General features: G+C 44.1%; 1 protein-coding gene across 3 annotated transcripts in view; it reads left to right on the plus strand.

Annotated features, from left to right (window-relative positions):
* Nucleotides 1–25,574, plus strand: part of prkd3 (protein kinase D3) — a 513,687-nt gene that overhangs the window by 349,614 nt on the left and 138,499 nt on the right. For all 3 annotated transcript variants that reach the window (XM_038814542.1, XM_038814525.1, XM_038814532.1), the window contains exons 6-9: nucleotides 4,548–4,598; nucleotides 7,289–7,478; nucleotides 8,087–8,164; nucleotides 23,935–24,118. In XM_038814542.1, the coding sequence (XP_038670470.1) occupies nucleotides 4,548–4,598; nucleotides 7,289–7,478; nucleotides 8,087–8,164; nucleotides 23,935–24,118 (503 nt within the window). The remainder of the gene's footprint in view (nucleotides 1–4,547; nucleotides 4,599–7,288; nucleotides 7,479–8,086; nucleotides 8,165–23,934; nucleotides 24,119–25,574) is intronic.

Here is a 25,574-nt window from a genome sequence, read left to right on the forward strand (position 1 = left end):
TCCCAAAGCGCCACATTACTTTCAACTGATCCCAAATTCTCATCTCTGGATTGTATCCAGCAATCTGTTCAAAGCTGCAATTTGAGATAATAAGGCGTTCAATCTCCAATGCAGTTTAGGTTTTCCAGGCAGTCGACTTCATGGATATAGTCACAATGCAAAGCAATTTTGGTACAAAAGCAGAATTAATAATAGGGATGTAATTCTCGAGAGCAAAGGACCAAGACAGCTGAAGACATGGCCGCAAATGGTGGAGCAAAGAAACTTGGGGATGCACAAGGTGCCAGAATTGGAGGAATGCAGAGATTTTGGAGAGTTGTAGGGCTGGAGGAAGTTACAGAACTGGGGATGGGGTTGAAAACCGTACGAGATGCACGCGTAGTCTTCATCCATAAATCTGAAAACTGAACACATCCAAAAACCATACTTTTTTTTAACCTCATTGACCTTCAGCGCAGGACTTTTTTTTGCCTGTACTGTTTACCGTTTGATTTTTGTGGTGAACATGTCAAAAAGAAATTGATTGTTATTCATTATTGTTATTCAGGGACACATCTTGCTTTTCTATCCAGTGTCCCCAATCCAGTGTCGAAACGCGGGCATTTCTCCTATCTGAAGGGATTCTCCTATCTGAAGGGAGCTGGCAGAGCCCCAAAGTGCTCTTCACAGCTCTGGCTGCAGTTACGGGGCCCTGCAATTCCGGTTGGGAGTCTGCACATGCGCACAGCAGCCGCCTTTGGCGGCCGCCCAGTGCAATGTGGCGGACTCAAACCGCGGCCCCAAAGATATAAGGCCCCACCGAGATTGCGCATGGCCGGGATCTGTGGCCCCCGATCGCTAGCCTGGCCGTCCGTCAGACTCCCCTGGTGAAGGATCCCACTGTCCCCCACCAGGGCGGCCGTGGACTGACTCCGCAGCCGCCACTGGCCATTCCCAACAGGCAAAACATGGTTAGAACCACGCCATCGGGAACCCGGCCAGTTTTCGTCGGAGACTCGCCGTGGGGGCCTCTGCCAATAGCCCTCTACCCACATAAACCGCCCGCCTGCAATTCGTGGTGGTTCTCCGGGGACCGGAGAATCGCGGGAGCGGCGTTGGACCGGATTTCAGGGTTGACACCCATTCTCTGCCCCGTGCCGATCGCGATTTCGGTGTGGAGGCTCGGGAGAATCCTGCCCCATGTCTTGAGATTTTTGGTTTTTAAACATTTTATTTTTTGATTTTGTGACCTTTCTCCTTCAAATGTTTTTTAACGTAAGTATTTAATCTCTTTTAAGAATATAAGAACATTTAAAAATAGAACCTGGGGTAGCCCATCTGACCGTTCAAACCCACTCCACCATTCAATAAGGTCAGAGCTGATGCATCCCTCCTGATGCATCCCTCCAGATGCATCCATCACCTTCTATTTCAAATATACTCCGAAAGCTGGGCATCCACAGACCACTGGGGGTGAAAATTTCAAAGATTCCACAGCCCTTTGAGTGAAGAAAGACTTCTTCATCTCCGTTCTAAATGGCTGACCCCTTATTGAGATCATCTTTGATTTTCTTAAACTTAATTGGAAAACTTGCATCAATCACATTTAACTAACATTCTTTTCTAAATGCAGAAGTCCAAATGTTCATTTATATAAAGCATCAGTTGACATACTTGCTTAGGCGTTCATTTCACTGTCAATAGTAAGACCATTCTAAAGCTCAAATTAAATAGAATTCATATTGAGGAATTCTACCATTTTTGACTACAGTTTAAGTATGTATTCCCCACATGCATATTAAAATTTGGAATAATGGAGGCACAATGTGAGGCTTCATTAGCATGGGAAGTGAAGAAAGGAGCAGGCTTATTTCTTGGATATCTCAGATCAACTGCATAGTTTCTGATTTTTGTCCACTTTGTACAACCAGTTATGGTAATCAAGATTGAGGGAACTGAATGATATTAGAGAACTGCTTCATCCATAATTCTGTGCACTGCCTCATTTATTGTTTGTTACTGTCCTTCTCCCACAACCTTTTTAGTTTGCTTAGCTGTTGTCCTGACTTCCTGAGTTAAAAGCTCCTTTTTCCTGTACTTGGTGTAATGTAACTTATATTTGTACAATGTCTGTGAAGCAATAAAACATCATAAGCGTTCAGCGAAAGGTGAGGGCTTTGAGCAGTAGGGTCAGGTTCACACACAAGAGGCTATGAATGTGAGTTGGACTCCAGAGTTTAAGATGATTTGCAATTTTTGTAGGTTGGAATTGCATGTGGTGAGCCCACAGGCAGTTTTTCAGTGGTGCAGGGATGTGCTAGCAGACATTTCAGAGGTGGGAGTAGCTGATCTTGATGAAGACCCGATGAATTAAAAATCACCTTACTGTAGAGTTGGACTTTGAGATTGAGCACATGATCTGAGCAAGCAGCTAGGGAGAAAGGTGGAATACTTACCAATCATACAAGATTCCAGGTGGGAACAGAACAGGGACTTCAAACTTGCTGATTTTGACTTTAATATTAATGAGGTAGTTGGACAGCATGGGATGAGGTGGCATTGGTCATCTTTAGCATAAGAAATAAGCTGATTTCATATTCCTGTATGATGCCAAATAGCTGTATTTAGTAGTAGTAAGGACCAAGGATAAAATGCTGAGTGAACTGAAAGTGGCAGTATGCAAAAGGAAACTGTTGGAGCGGAACAAATTCATTGGGATTGTTAGAGATAGAATGAAGGAAGGTTTACAGAAGATAATTCCATCAACTGTTGACAAATACCAACTGTGACAAAGGTTGAAGACAGAGAGTAAATCGCATTACAAAGGGTAATGTGGATGTATGGCAGTGTCAGCGTTATGACCAGAATGGAAACAAGTGGAAACACTCAGGAAATGATGAGAATTGAGTACATAATTATGTATTGACACTTTGCCTAATCGCCTTTGAAAGGAGCAAGCAGTATTTTGAGAGACTAGAGCCACTCAGGATGAACTGTTTAGAGAGAAGAATTTTTTAATTGCTGTAAAAAAGAGACATGCTGTCAAAGCTTTTCACCTTACACTCATCAGACACAATGCTAGATTTCAAAGGAAGCAACATTTGTACCACATGAGAAAAGGGTGCTGATTGTTGGCAAATTGATTGTGGTTGAAGCATTGCCATGAAAAAAAAACAAGGAACTATCATCTCCCACTCTATAGTTTAATTCAAAAAAGGCACAATGTCTGGACATGTTTCTTTTGCTTGCAGAGGACAGGCCCCTGCATGTGAATATATGCAGCTTCTAACAAGTTAAATGTGTTAAGAATTACACGAGCAATCAATTTAAGATTATCGACCATGAATCCCTACAGTGCAGAAGGAGGGTATTTGGCCCACTGAGTCTGCATCAGCCCTCTGAAAGAGTACCCTACCCAGACCCACTCCCCCACCCCATCCCCATAACCCAACCTAACTTTTGGACACTAAGGGGCAACTTGGCATAGCCAATTCACCTAATCTGCAAACCTTTGGACTATGGGAGGAACCCAGAGTACCCAGAGGAAACCCACGCAGACATGGGGAGAATGTGCAGACTCCATACAGACAGTCATCTAAGGCCAGAATTGAACCTGGGTCCTTTGTGCTGTGAGGCAACAGTGCTAACCACTTTGCCACCGTGCCTTTATTAAACAGCTTTATTGTCTTCTAAAATCTTGGCACATTAAGATCCAGAATTACTGATATGGTAGCAACAGATTCATTCATTCAACAGGACTGGAGAAGTTTTATTTCAAGTGTAGATCAGTCTACTCTGCCCATAGGCCACCAACAATTTGGTGGACTTTCAATGTGGCTCAATTATGCTTTCTCGAAGTTGCATATATTCATATGCAGGGACCTGTTCTCTGTCGGAAGTGCTGCCTTACGGATAATACATTAATTTGATGTCCCATTTACCTCCCTGAATGAACATGAAAGATCCTATAGCACTATTTTGAAGAAGACCCGAGGAGTAGATCCCTAGTCTACTGGCCAATTTTTCTCCCTCAATCAACATCACTCAAACAGCTTATTTGATCATTATTACATTGCTATTTGTAGTAGTTGCAATGTGCAAACAGTAACATGACTTTAAAAATGTGTCATGAGCTGTACAGCACTTTTGAGGTGTCTGGCGGTCATGGAAAGTATATAAATGCAAGTCTTTTATTTTTTTTGAAATCATCAGGGAAAACATTTTAAAACACACATTGCAATGTATTTTTAATTTGTGACTAGATTTATTGTCTCAATTAATTACTTATGGCAGAGCTTCACCAAGAGACTCTTGCATAAGCACAGATAAAGACAATTTCTGGCAAATGTGTTCATCCTTTGAGAATTTGTGATTTTGAGGGTAAAGGAATGACCAAAGCATTTTGGTGTTCTGCTTATAAATGCTATGAAATGGAGTTGAATCCGTGATTTCCTTGGGTGTTAGTACAGGTTTAATGATGATGTCTGGAAGGAAAATGGGAAATGTGTAAATTTGCTACAGACTTTTGTCTGTCTTAATTGTTTTCCTCCGTGCTGATCTCTCCACAGGGACTCCAAACTGGGATCCAACCAAGAGGTGATGAAGTTCGTTTAATCAAGGTAAAGGAATGGTTAGAAACCCCAGAAATTTATTTTCTGTTGGAGTCAAATGTTCAGTTGTCAGTTTTAAGGTAGTTTTTTTTCTGTATGGTCCTTGTGTTCTCTGAAGAAAAAAATTCATGTTCACTCTCCTAGTTACAAATATTTATAACTTGCCTGTGGCTCTCTAATCCAAACACTTACATACATGTTTGCAAGGCATCTATACAAACTATCTGAAATTTTGGGGGTAATATTTTGGCATATGCATTAGATCACCACATGGAAGGTGTTCTCTGAGGGGAAGCAAGTAGCACAGATTTGCACATCATCAGGAATGGGAACGTTGAGTGAAATTGTGGTACTGTCAAACTTACATTTAGTCATTTTGTGTATGTACAAAAATTTAGAATTGATGAGCGAGAAAAGGCCAGCTAGGTTAACAAATCTGTCCCATGGCCGATCGTGAGTAGTTTTCGCTCTTCACCAGACACACACACACACACACACACCGCGAACTCCCGTTCCTCAGTTATGTTTACACAATCTCCCAAGAGAGAAAATCGAAAAATGGAGAAAATCCTAAAACCAAGCAGTGAAATACTCTGGAAAATTCCTCTCTGACATCCTCAACTGATCAAAACCAGTCCAGACAATTACCAGGATCATGTTATCGATGAAGAGACTTATTTCTGCCCCATTGAAGAGCTCGTCCAACTCACTCTTAAAGGTATACAGAGCCAACGCCCACCGCCATGTATTCCAGAGGCCCACTATTCTCTGAGAGAAGTAATGCTTAATGTCCAGTCCATTAGCCCAGTTGGCTAAACTGGAAAAAAAAATCGATCAATAAGCATGGTATTCAGCTCTTTAATTTTCTAACCCTCTTTATCAGGTCCCCTCTTAAGTCTGCACTGCTCTAAGATAAATAGATCAAGCTCTGTGACCCCATCTTGAGGTTCTTTTAAGCAAGGAATCATTCGTGAAGCTCTCCTCTGTCCATTTTTAGCTTTCGCCATGTAATAAAACTGGGTTAAAGTACTCCAGGTGGAGTCTGATCACTGGCTTGTACATTTGCAAAAGAAGAAAAAATCCCTAGACTCCTGCAACACATTGAACACCGCATAGGTAGATGACAGAAATTCATAGCTAGTAACCAGCGTCATTTTTAAAAAATAGCTACATTGTATGAGTATGATGTAAATGTAACGGGCTAAAATGTCCACTCAAGATTCGTCTCGCCGGATGGAAGAAAAAGAGGTTGAATAGACACAGGGTCACTAATGGAATTGTAAACATTGACATGGATTGATTGGGCTGAATGGCCTGTTTTTATGATGTAAAGTGCTTGTCTCGTGAGATGTGCCTGGGCTGCATGAGAATTACTGAATTCCTAGTCTCTTCCAATGTTATTGGGGACTGTTTAGAAACCAATAAATCATAGAATCCTTACAGTGCAGAAGGAGGCCTTTGGCCCATTGAGCCTGCACCAAGCTTCTGAAAGAGTATTCTACCCAAGCTCACTTCCCCACCGTATCCCAATAACCTCTTAACCCAACCTACACATCTCTTTTGAACACTAAGGGGCAATTTAGCATTGTCAATCCACCTAACCTGAACATTTTTGCACCGTGGGAGGAGACCAGGGCACCGTGGGAGGAGACCAGGGCACCTGGAGGAAACCCATGCAGACACGGGGAGAACATGAAAACTCCACAGAGATAGTGACCCAAGGCCAGAATTGAACCTGGGTCCCAGGTGCTGTGAGGCTGCAGTTCTAACCAAAGTGCCACCGTCATGGAACATTGGCTTAATTTGTTGGTTGTCTCCCAGCTTTGGTAATATGCCATATTCTGTATCTCACCTGGTTGCGTTCGTACATTGTTCCTGAATTATAAAGAAAATGAAGAATGTTGTGTTGTGTTTAGACCAGGGGTGGGCAAACTTTTCCGTTCAAGGGCCACATTCAGAAATTCACAATTTTAAAGGGCCGCATAGTATTAAGTAAAATAATTACTTCGCCCGGTTATGATTCTGGGCGCCTCATATAGAACATAGAACAGTACAGCACAGAACAGGCCCTTCGGCCCTCGACGTTGTGCCGAGCAATGATTACCCTACTCAAGTCAACGTATCCGCCCTATACCAGTAAGTAACCCAACAGCCCCCCCCCCATTAACCTTAAAAAAAATAATAAATTTTTTTTTTAAATGTAAAAAAAAAAATTTTTTTATTTTTTATTTTTAATGACTTGGTGGGCCGCATGAAGACCTTTGGCGGGCCGTAGTTTGCCCACCCCTGGTTTAGACTGTTCGGGAAAATCAGATTTCCTGTGGACCAGGATTTTTTTTAGGAAGGGACTTTGAATGTTTTCTCACTGTCTATTCCCTTGGACCTCCCTATGTCATTCGACATTCAGAAAACAGGTCGATAGCTTATTTCCAACTCTGTGAGTTCTGACTCGGAGCTGCACAAATATGACCCGAGGTCAATTTCCTCCAATTATTTTTCTCTCGGGAGTTGCTGGGCTTACCAACTCGGTGCCACTTAAGAAATCACACTCGTCAACTTTCACACAAATATATGTGTTTTAGTGTGTTCTGACTAATAACTAATTTATTTAACTTTTAGCATTTATAATGTCTGTGTCATGAAAACAGTTTCACTTTAACATCATAGACTAAAGTCATTTAATGTCATTGACATTGCAGCGTTGCCACCAGGAAACCAGCAAAAGAATTCCCTCATGGAGTGGACGTCCAATCTGGATGGAAAAGATGGTATTGGGGAGGGTCAAAGTACCACATACCTTTGTCATACACTCCTACACACGTCCCACCATCTGTCAATATTGCAAGCGATTATTAAAAGGACTGTTTCGGCAAGGAATGCAATGTAGAGGTAAAAGCTGTACATATAATATTGTCAGTGGCTAAAGTAATGTATCCCCATTTTGGGTCATAACTGCTGAAGTTATTCAATAACAATATTTTATTACTGGCCCACAAATTATACTATCCAATATTACCAAGTGAATTCTACGCTTGCGTTAAATAACAGATGAAGTAACTTCATATGAAAGCATTAGTTATATGTATGCTAATACTACAGTGTAATATCTGGATGTTTATAGCTGTTGTCTTGTAAACATTTTTATCATTTTCTGTTTATCCAAGTATATAAGTATTCTAATCCATTATTTCTTAATTGATTAACATTTTCAATCACATTGTTTCTCCAGCATATATATTTGAAAGACTTGCCAAAAATAAATTTGAGAATTAATTTCTTAAGTCTTTATTAGGCCCCATTATTTCACTGTACCCCATCTTTACCCATGTGTTTTAAATTTAATTTTCTAACTAATCCAAAGTATCTTTCATATTTCACTTTTCTAATGTATTTGTACAGAATCCAGCGAACTGCAATACATCAAAATAAAATTAATACTTTTCAGTTAAATTTATATCCTTAATGAATTAATTTATTTGCTTGCTCTGATTTTGCAGACTGCAAGTTTAATTGCCACAAGCGATGTGCATCCAAGGTGCCCAGGGACTGCCTTGGTGAAGTTTTATTTAATGGAGGTAAGGAAATGCATGCAAACTAGGCTTGAATCATGTCATCCTGGTGTCTAGTGTAAAATAAATTTAATTATTTCATTGAGTATTTAGATTTGTGTTGTGATTTAATTGTGTAGTCCTAAATATCTTAAATTTGATTGTTCCAAAAGCAAAGCCATTTGTAATCTGGTCCATATCAATTAGCTTTGTGCTGCAAAATATGGAGGGATTTGGGACCACAGGGTCTTAAAGGCAATGTTTCGGGTTGATACGGCTGTAAGGAAAGCTCATGGAATCTTAGGTTTCACTCACAAGGTCTGGTTGGTATAGAAAAGCTAAGAAGTTATCATGAGCTAGCGTAATGTCTTAATAAAATTTAAGTTGAGAGTGTCCTGTGTAATATTGTGCTTTGTGTTGTAGAAAGGATATTGAGGATTCACTAGGTTGCTGTCTGGTATGACGATATACAAAGACAAAAGAGAGTGAGTTTTTGTTTGGGTGACATTTCTCGGTTGATCGAGAAATGGTTAAAACAATGAAAGGATGAGGCAGGATATATTGAAGTAATTCAGTGGCCTAGAATGAAGTGTTTATATATATATATTGTTGCTCTGTTTACTTGCTATAAATATGGCAGTTAATAAGGTCGCCTTTCTTAATCCTAATTATGAGTATACTTTGAGTCGCCAGGTATCTCTCGATACCACCACAAGGTTCAACCCGAATACCGATCAAAGAGCCAATACACCAGTTAGTTAGTTCAAAGTCAATACTACTTTATTTACACACAGTATGATTTACTCATGCACAATAACACTACAGGCTAAACTATATCTATCACTAACACCGATACTTAACTTCGGGTGCCCACTTAGGTCAGAGGAACAATGGCCGTTGTTTGGATCTGAGGCTGTTGGGTTCGAAGAGGTAACAGGAGTACAGCTAAGGTCGTCCATCTGGTAGCGAGCGTTGAACTCGAACTTACTTGCTTCTGGTGGCGGTGGTGGAAGGGTCTCTCCGCTTGAGAGCCGATTCCAAGAGACTGAATCTTTGACGGGGGTTCCTTCTTATACTTGGAGGGGCTTTGCGCGCTTTTAGGCGGGCCTTAAACTTGGTCCCAATTAATTGGGCCGCTTCTTGATCACTTCCATCGTTCTAAGCCAATAAAGGGGCGAGTGCCTTGATGGCTGGGTGTGTCCTAAGTGGCTGTTAGCCTTGCTTTGTTTGTGTCTTCTGGTTGGGATAGTGGCATCGGACTTTCTGGGACAGTATCGGCCACCTGAGCACTCGTTCTTTGTTTCCCGGAGATGGACCATCAATATGTAAATCAACTCAGAGTTTCGATTCCGTCTGCTGACTGCCTTCCAAATATACATTCAGGCTCTGTGCCTGCCTGTTGCTTTGCACTGTCCATTTTTCCCTATAGGCTCTGCGAGTATCCATTTTATATACTGAAAGTGATACGGCTGTAAGGAAAGCTCTGGAATCCTAGGTTTTAATCACAAGGTCTGGTTGGTATAGAAAAGCCAAGAAGTTATCATGAGCTAGTGTAATGTCTTAATAAAATTTAAGTTGAGAGTGTCGTGTGTAACATTGTGCTTTATGTAGCAGAAATGATATTGAGGATTCATTAGGTTGCTGTCTGGTATGAAGATATACAAAGACAAAAGAGAGTGAGTTTTTGTTTGGGTGACATTTCTCGGTTGATCGAGAAATGGTTAAAACTATGAAAGGATGAGGCAGGATATTTTGAAGTAATTCAGTGGCCTAGAATGAAGAGTTTATAGATACCTAATTAAACATGACTTACAACAGAGAAGAGAGCAGAAATAACTTTTTTTAACAGAGAATAGTGAGGTTCTGGAATTTGCCAACCAGGTTAGTGATTAGGACAGAATCTTACGTCAACATTGAAGATTTGATTGAATAGATGGATGAAAAGGTGGGATAAACAGGGTGTGGGGGCAAGATACGTAAATAGGATTGAGGCAGTTTGTTTACATGCAGGATAAATGCCAATATGGACAGGTTGGTCTGAATGGCTTACTTTCGTGTTGTCATTTTAATGTATTTCTATGTACCGTTCTGACACAAGAGGAGGAATACACCTACTGGCTGCAGTTACTTATGTTTTAGTGGCCAGTTTAGTCATTTTATATAAAGTTGATACATCGGTTCAATGTTGCCTTGAAATCCCCCGTACAAGTATATTATTACCAGGGACTTTACTTCATTTTGCAATGCTTTTCACACAGCCAGAATGGAGAGAGATTGTTTATTTAATATATGTCACCTTTGTTAGCAATTGGAAGCTTATCAGAAGACTTGATGATGGGTCATTGCATTTAGAGATGTTGAGCTTTAGCGATTGGGAACATACAAATTAAGAACAGAAATAGGCCATTTGGTCCCTTGAACCTGCTGCACCATTTAACAAGATCATGGCTCATCTGATTGTGGCCTCAACTCCATTTTTCTGTCTACCCCCAATACCCTTTGACTTCAATCAAGAATATATCTAATTCGGCTTTACAAATATTCAATGACCCTGCCTCTGGTGCTCTGTGAGGAAGATAATTCAACAGACCAGCGACCCTCTGACAAAATTCTCCTCATTTCCATCTTAAATGGGAGACCTCGTATTTTTAAGCTGTGTCCCCTAGCTCTAAGGGAGGGTTTATGGTGCAGTTGTAGCGTCCCTACCTCTGGGTCACGAGCTCTGGGCTTCAGTTTAACTTCAGGATTTGATACCCATGGAAGGTGCGTTTAAAACGTGGCCAAACAAGTTGATCAACAACCTGTAACTCCAAACACAAGGTGGAAAGAGCAGGAGAGTTTCCCAGTCAGTCATATCTAAGAAGGCAATGGTAAGCTACTGAAGTATTTTACTAATCATGTACAAGTCCAATGGAAGTCCATAGTCACCGATGCCCTCTCCTGATGGAGGAGAAAGTCTCCCACATTCTTGTCTCTCCCACCAGGGGAAACATCTGCTCAGCATCCACCTTGTCAATTCCCTGCTGGATCTTGTTTGTTTTAAGAAGATCACCCATCATTCTTCTGAACCCTACTGGATACCTGTCCAACTTTTCCTAATAAGAAAAGCCCTTCATCCCAGGGATCAGTCATGTAAACCTTCGCTTCCAATGTTATTATAGATTTTTTTTTAAGTAGACTGAAACAGTACACAGTAATACACTTGGAGCAAAACTTCCCTACTTTTATATCCCATTCTATTACAATAAACACCAACATTCCGTTTGCTGCTCTAATCACTTTCTATGCCTGCATGTTAACTTTTTGTGAATAACCAGATCCCTCTGTACCGCAGTTTTGTAATCCTTCTCCATTTAAATAATATACAGCTTTTTTTAATCCTGCCGAAGTGGATGAATTCACATTTTCCTACGTAGACTCCATCTGCCAATATTTAGCCCACTTACTTTTTTTAAAAAATATTTTTTATTCTCCTTTTTCACATTTTCTCCCAAATTTACACCCAACAATAAACAATAATCAGTAACGAATGTGATGTCAATCCCCATATCAATAACAATGATCCCATCCTCCCACCAAACCCCAGACATTAGCCCGCATGTTAACATAAACAAATGACAAAAAGGAATCAGGAATCACCCATAGTCACCATGAACACATACAGTCCCCACATCCACCCCCCCCCCCCACCCCCCAATGTTCGATGTGATCCAATGCATAATGAATAATGCCCATGAATTGTAGAGCCCCTCCATCCTTCCCCTCAGTTCAAATTTGACCTTTTCAAGTGTTAAGAATTCCAGCAAGTCTCCCCGCCACGCCAGGGCGCAGGGTGGAGAGGTCGATCTCCACCCGAACAGGATTCGCCTTTGGGCGATCAACGAGGCGAAGACGACACCATCTTCCTCCACTCCCATTTCCAACATCGGCTGGTCCAACACCCTGAATATGGCCTCCCGAGGGCCCGGGTCCAGTTTCACCGTCACCACTATAGAGATTACTCTAAAAACCTCCTTCCAGTAATCCTCCAGCTTTGGACAGGGCCAAAATATATGAACAAGGTTTGCAGACATCTTCTACCCCCTCAAAGAGCGGGCTCATCCTCACCCTTGTATGGTGTGTTCTATACACCACCTTCAGCTGCATCAGCCCCAACCTCGCACGCGAGGTGGAGGCGTTCACCCTCCGGAGCACCTCACACCAGAAACCCCCCTCCTCCATACCCTCTCCCAACTCTTCAACTTTGCCTTGATCCCTTCTCTCAGTGCCTTCTCCACCTCCACAATAGCCCCTTAAACCGCCGTTACTACACCCTTCTCCAGTCCCTTGTCGTTAGCACCTCTTCCAGCAATGTGGAAGCTGGCTCTATATCTCCTTTCTGGCAATGTCTCGAACCTGCATGTATCTAAATATTTCCCCCTGCTCCAACCCATACTTCGCTCCCAGCTCCTTCAATCCCGCAAAACGACCCCCAAGAAACAAATCTTTTAGTGTCCGAATTCCTTTCTCCTCCCATCTCCAAAAATTTCCATCCCACTTACCTGGCTCAAATCTATGGTTCCCCCAGATCGGCATTTCCCTTGACCCTGCCCCCAACCTGAAGTGCTGTTGAAACTGCCTCCAAATTCACAACAAAGATATTACTACCGGACTCCCTGAGTATCTCCCCGGGGTCGTCGGGAGCGACGCTGTCGCTAGCACATTCAATCCCGACCCCCAACCCAAACTCTCCTTCATTCTGACCATTTAGCCCGCTTACTTAATGATGCGACCATCAATTCGCACGAGACAAAGTGTTGAAGTGAACAGTGGTTTTAATCGGCTAGAACTGTGCCTGCCTGCAACTGCTCTGTACTGAGTGCCGCCTCCCGGCTGCAGCTCAATATACCTCTCCTGAGGGGGCGGAGCCATAGGCGGATCCCACAAGGGCATCAACATAATATAATACAATGCAATGCAATTATAATGGTGAATGGTAGCAGGACTAAATTCACCACGTTCACCACCGTTAAAAATTGAAGTCCAGCAGGGGTGAAGTGGGCTCACAGATCGAGTCTGTCCGGCGCCTTGAACGTTCATTCCGATCGCCTGAGCTCTAGTTTTGCCGCGGGCACTGGTGTTGAACTCGTCATTGCGGGCAAAGGTGTTGGGCTCGTTGACTCGGGGAGCATGTCTTCTGGAGCTTCATCACTGTAGGTCGGTGGGGGTGGGGGTGGTGTTCGGTGTAGAGTGGGAGGGTAGGTGATGGTTGCGGGGGAACCGGCAGGTGCCAGATCCCGGAGGGAGACTGTATCTTGTCGGCCGTCGTGGTGCGCCACATAAGCATATTGGAGGTTGGCGCGAAGGACCTGGACCCTCTCGACCAGGGGGCTGGACTTATGGTTCCTCACGTGCTTTCGGAGGAGGACAGGCCCCGGTGTTGTTAGCCAGGACGGGAGTCAGACCCCGGAGGTGGATTTTCTAGGGAAAACAAATAGGCGGTCATGAGGGGTCTCGTTCGTGGCTGTGCAGAGGAGAGACCTAATGGAGTGAAGCGCGTCAGGGAGGACCTCCTGCCAGGGAAACTGGGAGATGCCTAGACTGTAGGGCCAGAAGGACGGCTTTCCATACCGTCGCATTCTCCCTCTCCACCTGTCCGTTTCCCCGGGGGTTGTAGCTGGTAGTCCTGCTCGAGGCAATGCCCTTACCAAGCAGGTACTGACGCAGCTCATCGTTCATAAACGAGGAGCTAGAACCTTAGTCAGGCCACACTTGGAGTATAATGTTCAATTCTGGTCGCCACACTACCAGAAGGATGTGGAGGCTTTAGAGAGGGTGCAGAAGAGATTTACCAGGATGTTGCCTGATATGAAGAGCATTAGCTATGAGGAGCGGTTGAATAAACTCTGTTTGTTCTCACTGGAACGACGGAGGTTGAGGGGCGACCTGATAGAGGTCTACAAAATTATGAGGGGCATAGACAGAGTGGATAGTCAGAGGCTTTTCTCTAGGGTAGAGGGGTCAATTACTAGGGGGCATAGGTTTAAGGTGCGAGGGGCAAGATTTAGAGGATATGTACGAGGCAAGCTTTTTTTACACAGAGGGTAGTGGGTGCCTGGAACTCGCTGCCGGAGGAGGTGGTGGAAGCAGGGACGATAGTGACATTTAAGGGGCATCTTGATAAATACATGAATAGGATGGGAATAGAGGGATACGGACCCAGGAAGTGGAGAAGATTTTAGTTTAGACGGGCAGCATGGTCGGCACGGGCTTGGAGGGCCGAAGGGCCTGTTCCTGTGCTGTACTTTTCTTCTTTATTCTTTGAGCCCCGGTCACTGTGGACGTAAGTGGGGAAACCGAACAGGGTGAAGATGCTATGCAGGGCCTTAATGCCAGTGGCCGAGGTCATGTTGGGGCATAATATGGCAAAGGGGAAACGGGAATACTCGTCAACGACGTTAAGAAAATACGCGTTGCGGTCAGTGGAGGGGAGGGGTCATTTGAAATCGATGCTGAGGTGCTCAAAGGGCTGGGATGCCTTCACCAGGTGGACCCTGTCTGGACGATAGATGTGCGGCTTACATTTCGCGCAAACTTGGCAGTCCCTGGTCATGGTCCTGACCCCCTCCGTGGAGTAGGGCAGGTTGCGGGCCTTGATGAAGTAGAGAAGCCGGGTGACCCCCGGGTGACAGAGGTCATCGTGGATGGCCCAAAGTCAGTCATCTTGCGTGCTGGCGCATGTGCCGCGGGATAGGGCATCTGGGGGCTCATTGAGCTTCCCGGGACGATACACAATATCGTAATTATAGGTGGAGAGTTCAATCCTCCACCTCAAGATTTTATTATTCTTGATCTTGCCCCGCTGTGTATTGTTGAACAGAGATCGGGGAGGATATATAGTTTAAAATTGGAGTACTCGGCGCCCTGTATGGAGAGTTTCACGACACAGTACCTCCGGATCTGTACTGAATGCGATCCGGAAGCAAGGGAGATTGTTTGGAATGTGGGGGAAATTTGGAGAGAACAGCGCCTTACCGTGTCTGGATGTATGAAGCTCTCCGTGCTCCCAGAGTCAAACAGGCAGGGTGTTTAGTGCCTATTGACCCGGACGGTCATCATCGGGTTCCTGAGGTGCTTCGGCCTTGACTGGTTGAGGGCACCGAGCTGCAGGTAGCCGGCATGGTCGGAGGTGGTAGGGTGGTCCCAAGATGGCGGGCCCCATCGGTCGCAGGTGTCGGGCGACGTTGAACGTGGCGGCCAAGCTAGCGGCCCCCATGAATCGCATGTGTCGGGTAGGGTTAAAGATGGCCGCTGCCACGGACAGCACAAGGCTGATGACGCGTCCAAAGGGGGCGGTACCGCCAGGCATGCAGCCATGCTGCGGGGTCTGCGGGCCTGTGAGTCTGAAAGTCGGGCCTGTAATTTAGGAGCTTTGGACCAGACCAGGCAGACTTTGGCAAAGTGTCCTTTCTTGCCGCAGTCGCTAGAGGTCGCGTTCCGAGCCGGGCAACGCTGCCTGAGGTGCTGATTCTGGCCGCAGAAATAGCAGGGCAGCCCCCGGGTTGGGCGGGCAGCCGCCCAGCACAGGCCCGGGACACCCTCTGGTCGGGTGTCCACGAGGGGATTGCGTGGTCAGAGGGGAAAGCATTGAGGCTCTGAAAAGCTACTTCTAAGGAGGTGGATAGTTTTACCGTTTCTTCTAGGTCGAGGGCGCCCTTTTCGAGCAAGCGCTGTCTGACGTAGTTGGACCAGACTCCAGCCACATAGGTGTCCCGGATGGAGAGTTCCATATGCTGCGAGGCCGTGACGTCCTTGTAGTTGCAGTTTCGAGTGAGTACCTTCAAGTCGCGTAGGTATTCCTCCAGCAATTCCTCGGGGCGTTGACGACGAGTGGTGAGGAGATGCCGCGCGAACACTTCGTTCACCGGCCTCACGTACTGCCTTTTCAGGATCACAACCACGTCTTGTACGTGGTCGTTTCCTCGATCTGCACGGAGATTCTGTGGCTCACCTGGGTGTGAAGGAGACTCAGTTTCTGTTCCTCGGTGACAGTGGCGAGGAGGAGGCTCAAAACAGCGGAGCCAGTGCAAAAAGATTCCTTTGGCTTCAGCTGCCTGTGGGTCGAGTTCCAGTCGATCAGGTTTGAGGGCGGCTTCCATCGCGATATCTTAGCTGATTAAATTGATGTGACCATCAATTCACACGAGACGAAGAGTTGAAGTGAACAGTGGTTTTAATCAGCTAGAACTGTGCCTGCCTGCGACTGCACTGTACTGAGTGCCGCCTACAGGCTGCAGCTCTATATACCTCTCCGAGGAGGCGGAGCCACAGGCAGAGCCCACAAGTGCATCAACATAATACAATACAATGTAATGCAATGACAATGGTGAATGGTAGCAGTAATACATTCACCACACTTAATCAATCTAAATCCCTTTATAGATTCTTTATCTCCTCACAATTTACATGCATTCGGTCCCTTCATCCAAGTTATTGATATAAATTGTAAATAGCTGAGGCCCCAGCACTGATCTCTGTGACACTCTACACGTTACATCATGCCAACCCAAACATGGCCCATTTATCCCTATTCTCTGCTTCCTGTTAGCCAAGCAATCCTCTACCCATGATGATGTGTTTCGCCACATAACCTGAGCTTTTATTTTGTGCAGCCCATCGTTGATGTGGCACCTTTTGGAAATTCAAGCACCACGTCTACAGGTTCCCTTTTATCCACATTGCTTGTTACTTCCTCAAAAACTCTAATCAATAAGTCAAACACAATTTCCCTTTCACAAAACCATGTTGACTCTGTTGGACTGTATTGAGATTTTCTAAGTGCCCTGCTGTAACCGCCATAAAAATATATTTCAGCATTTTCCCTTTGACAAATATTAAGTTCATGTTTTTTAACCCCCTCCTTTCTTGAAAGAGACGTTACACTACTGTTTTCCATTTTAATGGGGCCCTCCTAGACTTGAGACATCCTTTAGGATCCGAAGAGTAAATTTCATCCGGTCCTGGGGACTTATCAGCATTTAGTTCTAATAATATTCTCAGTACCCTTTTCCTGGTGAATGTAACTATTTGAAGTCCCTCCCTCTCTTTCACCTCTTGATTTGCGAGTATTTCTGAGATGTTGTTAGTGTCTTTTACAGGAAAGACAGACATAATATTTGTTCAACGTTTCCACCATTTCCATTTCCCATTATTAATTCCCGGACTCAGTCTCTTGAGGACATACGTTTACTTCAGTTATACTTTTCCTTTTTAAATACCTGTAGAAACTTTACTTGTGGAAATTTGAAGAAATATCAAAATGTTTTTATATTTCTAGTTGGCTTTCTCTCATGCTCTAATTTTTCCCTACTTGTTACATATTTGTTATTCTTTGTTGGTTTTTAAATTCTGTCCAATCTTCTGACCTACCATTGATCCTTGCAGAATATTTTGCTTTTTCTTTCAAACTGATACTGTCTTTAACTTCCCTAGTTAACCATGGATATTGCATTCATCTCCGAAAGTCTTTTTTTCTCAGTGAAATGTATCTTTGCTGTGCATTATGAAAACACTTCCTATAATGTTTTCTGCTGGATTTTTATTGAGCTACCTCTTAACCTATATTCCTGGTTCACTTTAGCCAACTTTGTCATTATCCCCTTATAATTGCCCTTACTTAGACCCAGTCATCTCTTCTTCAAACTGAATGCGAAATTCAATCATGTTAAGCTCACTGCTACCTCATTTATACCTCCCTGCTTCATTGTACACTACCATGTCTAGATTAGCTTGCTCTCTGATTGGTTCTAGAATGTGCTGCTCTAAGAAATTGTACTGAAGGTCATTTTCCAGGCTGATCTGATTTGTCTAATCTATATGCAAATTAAAATCACTCATAATAATTGTGGTATCTTTCTTACTAGCCCCCATTATTTCTTACTGAATACTCTGTCCTACAGTGACTTTGCTGTTAGGAGCTGCCACAATTGACGACTTCCCTATATTATTTTGTTTCTCCATTCAAGCTGATTCTATATGTTGATCTTCTGAACTAAAGTCATCTCTCACTGTTGTACTGATGTCATCCTTAGCTAACAGAGCAACCCCACCACCCTTTCCTAGCTTCCAGTCCTTTTGAATATTCAGGTCCCAGTATTGGTCACCTTGTAGCTATATCTCTGCGATAACTATAAGATCATACCTATTTATTTCTATTTGTGCTGCCAATTCATCTGTTTTGTTACGAATGCTCCAGGCATTCAGATAGATCCTTAAGTTCTATCTTTTTACTACTTCTGCAAGCTCCGGCCTTATCTGCTGTTGCACTCTTCAGTTTGTACACTTTGTCCCTTCCTGCCAAGCCTCATTGTGGCTCCAAAGTCTTTTGCTATTTTCAACCTCAATGTGTCTCCAAAGTCTTGCGCGCTGTATTGCTCTTTCGAGCCTGGATGAAGGAAAAGCCTAAAGCTCTCAATAATCATACTGCAGTACAGCATGGAGAATTAAAAGTATGTCGTACACCTCATAAAAGGAGACCCTGGAGAGGCAAAAATGTTATTTTTCTTTTCATAAGGACAATGCACAAGTGCAGCTGAAAAATGACATGCTTCATCATTTTTAACAGCTTTACCCATTAATTCAATCGGCAGAGTTAACCAACTGTTCGGAAACTTTAAATCTACATCTGTGAGTAATTTCAATAAACCTTCCCTGCTCACAAAAACAAAGGATTGTTGAATATTGTGTATGCAAACATATAAAATGAGTTTAATGCAGGGTGTTGTTTTACACATGAGCATAAAATAACAATAAGGCTATGCCAGCTAGCAATTATTTTTGTGCTTATCGTTCAACAGCACATCGGAGAGTGCTTTAGAAACAGATTCTCCGTAGAAGGCTTCATCAATGCCACTCATGCCTAATTGAATATTTTAAAATTAATATTAACTCATGAAAGCTTTTTGTGTTATCGCACTTCTGCACATTATATACTTGAGTTAACTTGAACGCAATGTTACAGGATAAATATGTTGTATAAAATCCTTCTCATACTGTGGGAGCACTCTGAAAAGGTTTACCACTTTCCATTGTTGCGACACTTGTGTCAAATTGGCTTCAAAAATGATCCTTTGGATTGCAATGTCTTGAAAAATATCAGGAAAAACTAAAAAAAATAATAATAATAGAAACCAGGTGCTGGAACAGTACGTTTGTGACCAAACTGGCAAAAATGATGTCAGTTAGGAGTATGAGATTCAAAGGCATGACTACTTTCTGCAACAATGCACACTCTTTACAGAATAGAGGGGAAGCACGGTAGCATGGTGGTTAGCATAAATGCTTCACAGCTCCAGGGTCCCAGGTTCGGTTCCCGGCTGGGTCACTGCCTGTGCGGAGTCTGCACGTCCTCCCCGTGTGTGCGTGGGTTTCCTCCGGGTGCTCCGGTTTCCTCCCACAGTCCAAAGATATGCGGGTTAGGTGGATTGGCCATGCTAAATTGCCCGTAGTGTTCTAAAAAGTAAGGTTAGGGAGGGGAGGGGTTGGGTTACGGGTATAGGGTAGATACATGGGTTTGAGTAGGGTGATCATTGCTCGGCACAACATTGAGGGCCGAAGGGCCTGTTCTGTGCTGTACTGTTCTATGGGAGAATAGTTGACATTACGTACAAAAAAAAGTTATGTATGTATGGTTTGACCGCTAGAAATATTTTAATTAAGATCTCTTTGTTTCTCACCATTGTGTTTGATAGTAATTCAATATTAAAATCTATGGATTGTACCAAATTGGAGAGTATAGTTAACACAGAAAGATTGTGACAAAATATAAGAAGACAAACTTGCCGAAAGGATGTATAAATGGAAAATGGATTTTACTATGTGTGAGGTAGGAATGAGGAGTCCACCTACTGTTTGGAAAATTATAGACTGAAATGGACCGAAGGGAATAGATTTACAAATTATTATACGTAGTAACAATGCTATAAAAATTGGAAACAAAACACTAGGAGTTATTTTGCGAGGAATAGAATTGAAAAGCAGAAAAGTTAAGTTCAACTTTTTTGAACTTTTGTTTGGAAATCCGTAACCACCACCTTCAGAGCTGCATGAGACATGGAAGCAGAAATCATCCATTTGACCATTCGAACCAGCAAGATCATGGCTGGTCTGATTGTGCTCATCCCTTTGTTTCCCTGCCTACTCTCCACTTTCTGTGTGACCTCCTTATTTGAATCCCTCTAATCAGTTGAATCCCTCTAATCAAGTTTCCGCCCCTGCCACATTGTCAAAATCGCTCTCATCAAAGTAACAAATGACTTCCTATGTGACTATGACAAAGGTCCTAGTCCTTCGGCAGCACGGTGGCACTGCTGCCTCACAGCGCCAGGGACCCAGGTTTGATTCTGACCTTGGGTGACTGTCTGTGTGGAGTCTACACGTTCTTCACATTCTCCCCGTGTCTTTGTGGGTTTCTTCCGGGTGCTCCGGTTTCCTCCTACAGTGCAAAGATGTGCAGGTTAGGTGGATTGGCCATGCTAAATTGCCCCTTAGTGTTCAAAGGTTAGGTAGGGTTACAGGGATGGGGTGGGGTAGGGTGCTCTTTCAGAGGGCCGGTGCCGACTCGATGGGCCAAATGGCCTCCTTCTGCACTGTAGGTTTTCTGTTATTCTTGACTGTCTGCAGCCTTTGACATAGTGAACACATCATCCTCCTTTAACACCTTCCCAGTGCTTGCACATAGTTTCATGCTTATCCATCTAATCATACTCATAGTATCACTTGTATAGGCTTTTTTTTCCTGCTCCTGCAACATTGGGTAGATTCTCCGTTTGGGAGACTATATTCTCCCACCAGAGCTGAATTCTTTCTGTTCTGAATGGCACTGGGAGCAGCACCCAGAAGTGATTCAGTGACCCTTGCCATGCAAATTTATGCATGGCAGGGATGGCAAGGGATTGAGTTGCAAAACCGGCTATCAGGCTGCCGTTTAAACAAGTGACCCGATAGTGACGTCAGGCAGCTGGGCCCCCTATCCCCTGCAATGCAATTCCTAGCAATGATTGACAGCTCATGATCACAAGAGCAGTTAAGTGCTTTCTGCTCAGAAAAAGAGTGAAAACATTTAACTCCTCAATTATAAACATTGTAGTTAGTTCACAGCAGGGCACGTGAGATTTATTCAAGCGTGAAGGGAAATTAAAATAATCTGGACACCTGGCTGTCTGGAAACTGTCAATTGCAAGCTACCAAAAGCTAGAAGCCAGGTACACGTTGGCACATTGGTTAGCATTGCTACCTCAGCACCAGGGACCTGGGTTCAATTCGTCTTCGATGATTGTCCGTGTGGAGTTTGCACTTTCTCCCCGCGTCTGCGTGGGTTTTCTCCATGTGCTCCCACAGTCCAAAGATGTGCATGTTAGATGGATTGGCCATGATAAATTTGGCCCTTCGTGTCCAAAGATGTGCAGGTTCGGTGGGGTAACGGGGATAGAACGGATGAGAGGGCATACGTAGTTACTCTTTCAGAGGATCAGTACAGATGTGATGGACCAAATGGCCGCCTGCAGCACTGTAGCGGTTCTACGGCTCCAAGCCTTGCAACTCAAATGATCTTGGGGGCTGGTTTAGCACAGGGCTAAATCGTTGTCTTTGAAAGCAGACCGAGGCAGGCCAGCAACACGGTTTAATTCCCGTACCAGCCTCCCTGAACAGGCGCCGGAATGTGGCGACTGGGGCTTTTCACAGTAACTTCATTTGAAGCCTACTTGTGACAAGCGATTTTCATTTCATTTCATTTCATCTGAGGAGATTTAAAACCATGTGATGTGGTTTTGGCTTTCTCTTAAGTTACAGTTGTTGCTTTCTAGAAATCTGTTTGAGGGAGCAGGCATAAGGCATAGGTGAGTGCGAAAGCAGTGATCTTTTTCACATGTTTCTGCCTGGACTGCTCTTTAGCTTCCATGCAGGGGTGACTGAGGGGGGAGAGAGGGTTTCTTTGATATTGGTTTTTTTTTGGTGCAAGTTGGGCAGAATTTACATTGTGTGTGGGGTGGGGGGGGGGGGGGGGGGGGGGGGAGATGCTCCGATGGACATGTAGGGGGGGTGGATCACTACTGTAAATACTTATCCGTCAGGTGTAAAATTAAATAAATGTTCCAATCCACGCCTGTGTGGATCCCGAGGGCCAGAGAAAAATGGAGGTGTTGGAGAAGATATTGAGGGATAGGATTTATTCACATTTGTAAGTAAATGGACTTGTTAGTGATAGGCAATATGGTTTTGTGCGGGGAAGGTCATGTCTTACCAACTTGATAGAGTTTTTGAGGAGGTGACAAAATTTATTGATGAAGGAAAGGCTGTGGATGTCGTCTACATTGACCATAGTGAGGCATTTGACAGGGTCCCTCATGGCAGACTGGTACAAAGGGTAAAGACGCATGGGATTCAGGGCGTGCTAGCGAGACAGATAAAGAACTGGCTTAGCAACAGGAGTCAGAGGGTAACAGGAAGGGAGTTTTTCAGAAAAGGCGGCATGGCTGCACAGTGGTTAGCACTGCAGCCTCACAGCTCCAGAGACCCGTGTTCAATTTCAACTTCGGGTCACTCTCTGTGTAGAATTTGTACTTTCTCCCTGTGTCTGCGTGGGTTTCCTCCGGGTGCTCTGGTCTCCTCCCACAGTCCGAAGGTGTGCAGGTTAGGTGGATTAGCCATGATCAATTGTCCCTTAGTGTCCAAAAGGTTAGGTGGGGTTACTGAATTTTGGGGATAGGGTGGAGGTGTGGGCTTAAGTAGGGTGCTCTTGCCAAGGGCCAGTGCAGATTCGATGGGCCAACTGGCCTCCTCCACTGTAAATTCGATGATTCAGAATGGAGATCTGTAGCTAGTGGTGTTCTATAGGAATCAGTGCCGGGACCACTATTGTTTGTAATATATATAAATGATCTGGAGGAAAATTTAGATGTTTTGATTAGCAAGTTTGCAGATGATACTAAGATAGATGGAGTTGCAGATAGTGAAGGGGACTGTCAGAGAATACAGCAGAATATAGAGATGAATGAAGGGATACAGACCATTTGGGCAATAAGTAGGTGTAAATTAGGAATCTGGATCGGCGCAGGCTTGATGGGTCAAAGGGCCTGTTCCTGGGCTGTAATGTTCTTTGCTTTTTTTCTTTGTTCACTGGAGAAAATGTAAAAAAGATTTGGTAGGAAAATTAGAACTCAGAGGATACAATTTTCTGGAACTGAACAGGCTTATACCTAATGTTCTAGAAAACAAGACTGTGAGATGGCCTTTTGAAGGTCTTTCAAATCATGAGAGTTTGACAGGGCAGATAGAGAGACAATAGATGGTATTCTCCGACCTCGCTCATTGCTGGAATTCTCTGGTCCGACTGAAAGTGAATGGAATTTTGGCTGGGACACCAAATTCTCTGTACTCACTTGCAGCAGGGTGGCAATGGATGTCCGGCGTTGATTTTGGCAGACCGGAAAATCCCGCCCAATACTTCCATTTGTGGAGGAGTTCAAAACTAGAGGTCATTACGAATAAATCCAGGAATGAATATGGAGAGTAATGAATAATGATGAAGTTGGTAACTCAGTGAGGATGAAAGGCATAGAATGATATGTTGCTCGGGCGAGATGAAGTGAGGTGGGAGGAGCCTTGTTTGGAGTATAAACACTGACATAGACCTGTTTTTGTGTTGTAAACTATTTAATTAATCATGTTTGGTGCTTTTTGAAATCAATAGCATCACAGGTATCCAAACTGCACACTGGAAAGTTAGATAGCAATTTTAATGTAATTACTGTTTGCAGAACCAGCCAGCCCAGGACCTGATTCAGACATGCCCATGGACGTAGATAGCAGTGATATGAACAGCGATGGCAGCAGAATGTTGGATGACACCGAGGAGCCATCTACGTCAGAAGAAAAGTTGTATTTTATGGACTCATCTGATCTGGACGGTGACAAAGATGAAGAACCTGTCAGAACAATCAGGTAGTCCTTTTGTTATATGCTACAGTAGCCATCAAAGTGAGAAAGAAACTTATTTTGTTTGACAATGGCCAGTGGGCTTTCTATTATATTTCAGACTCCGAAGCTGTGTTTCTTGTATAGTTGGATCATGGTTACAATGTCATGCTGTATATAAACAAATTCCTCCAGTTGGCATACACAGAAGGTGTGATCTACCGGCCACGCTGCGCCCGAAAAACAGCACGTCATGGTGCAACGTGGCTGATAAATGACGCCCCCGGGATCTACCCGGCTCGCCACGCCTCGGAGAGCTAACTCGAGCTCGTGAGACGTTGCGATGTGAAGCCTCTCCATTGTGGCCGGGATCACGTTTTGACAAATCTGCATATTAGAGCGAGACAGCCAGTCTCTTGGAAACCAGGGGCGAGCACCATTCAGTGCTGGTCTCTACAAACGGGGACCAGATGGAACGGCACTCAGAGGGTTCTCCCAGTGCTTGCCCTCTGGTCATGGTCGCACCTTGACACTGTTGGTGCCACCTGGGCACCTTGGCGCTGCCAGCATGCCAGGCTGGCACTGCCAAGTTGGCATTTTTCACATAATAAATAATAATCTCTTATTGTCACAAGTAGGTTTCAATGAAGTTACTGTGAAAAGCCCCTAATCGCCACATTCTGGCGCCTGTTTGAGGAGGCGGAACATGTCAGGGATCGGGCTGGGTTGTGCATCGCGTGAGGGGAGGGGTGCGGGGGGTCGTGTAGAGCCCCTTAAAGTGAGTTAAGGGGGGGGGGGGGGTTCGGGGGTCACTTCAAGAGGTGGAGAGATCGAGACACCATTTAAAAATGGTATCCCGATCTCTCGTTGCACTGTGGAGTTCCGGCGTGTGGAACTCCTGAGTGCAGAAAACAGGGCTGATTGCAGCCTCGGCCATGCGTTCCCCGCTGAGGCCCTGTATCTAACCAGATGGCCGATAGATCGCGGGATTTTTCTCAGTGCTGCGAGCGCCTGGAAACACGGCTAAACACGCTGACTCTGGGACTCTGTTCCCATTGGGTTAGATCAGGCCCAGTGAATCCATTTTTGGATATACTTAAGCACGAGTCAGCTGTAATACCTCCATGACAGTTATAGTACTTACCTGTAACTGAAATTAGTTTACTCATTCTACTGATATTTCCTTTGGATTGTTGAGGAGCTTCCCTTTCAGTAGTAAGAAAACCACATTTGAGGAAGAAAAGCTCAACAATTTCAGTTCAGAATTTCAATATATCTTGTACAAAACTGGCCAGTGTATTCTTCAGGAGTCATGGTTCCATCTCTTGTCCGTCATGCTCTGCAGAGTATTTGATCATTTCTATGTGTATGTTACCCTTTTTTTTAAATTTAAAGTACCCAATTCATTTTCTTTCCAATTAAGGGGCAATATAGCATGGCCAATCCACCTACCCTGCATATCACATCTTTGGGTTGTGGGGGT

Source organism: Scyliorhinus canicula, chromosome 1 (assembly GCF_902713615.1).
Source record: "Scyliorhinus canicula chromosome 1, sScyCan1.1, whole genome shotgun sequence".
In the NCBI taxonomy this organism is placed as follows: Eukaryota; Metazoa; Chordata; class Chondrichthyes; order Carcharhiniformes; family Scyliorhinidae; genus Scyliorhinus; species Scyliorhinus canicula.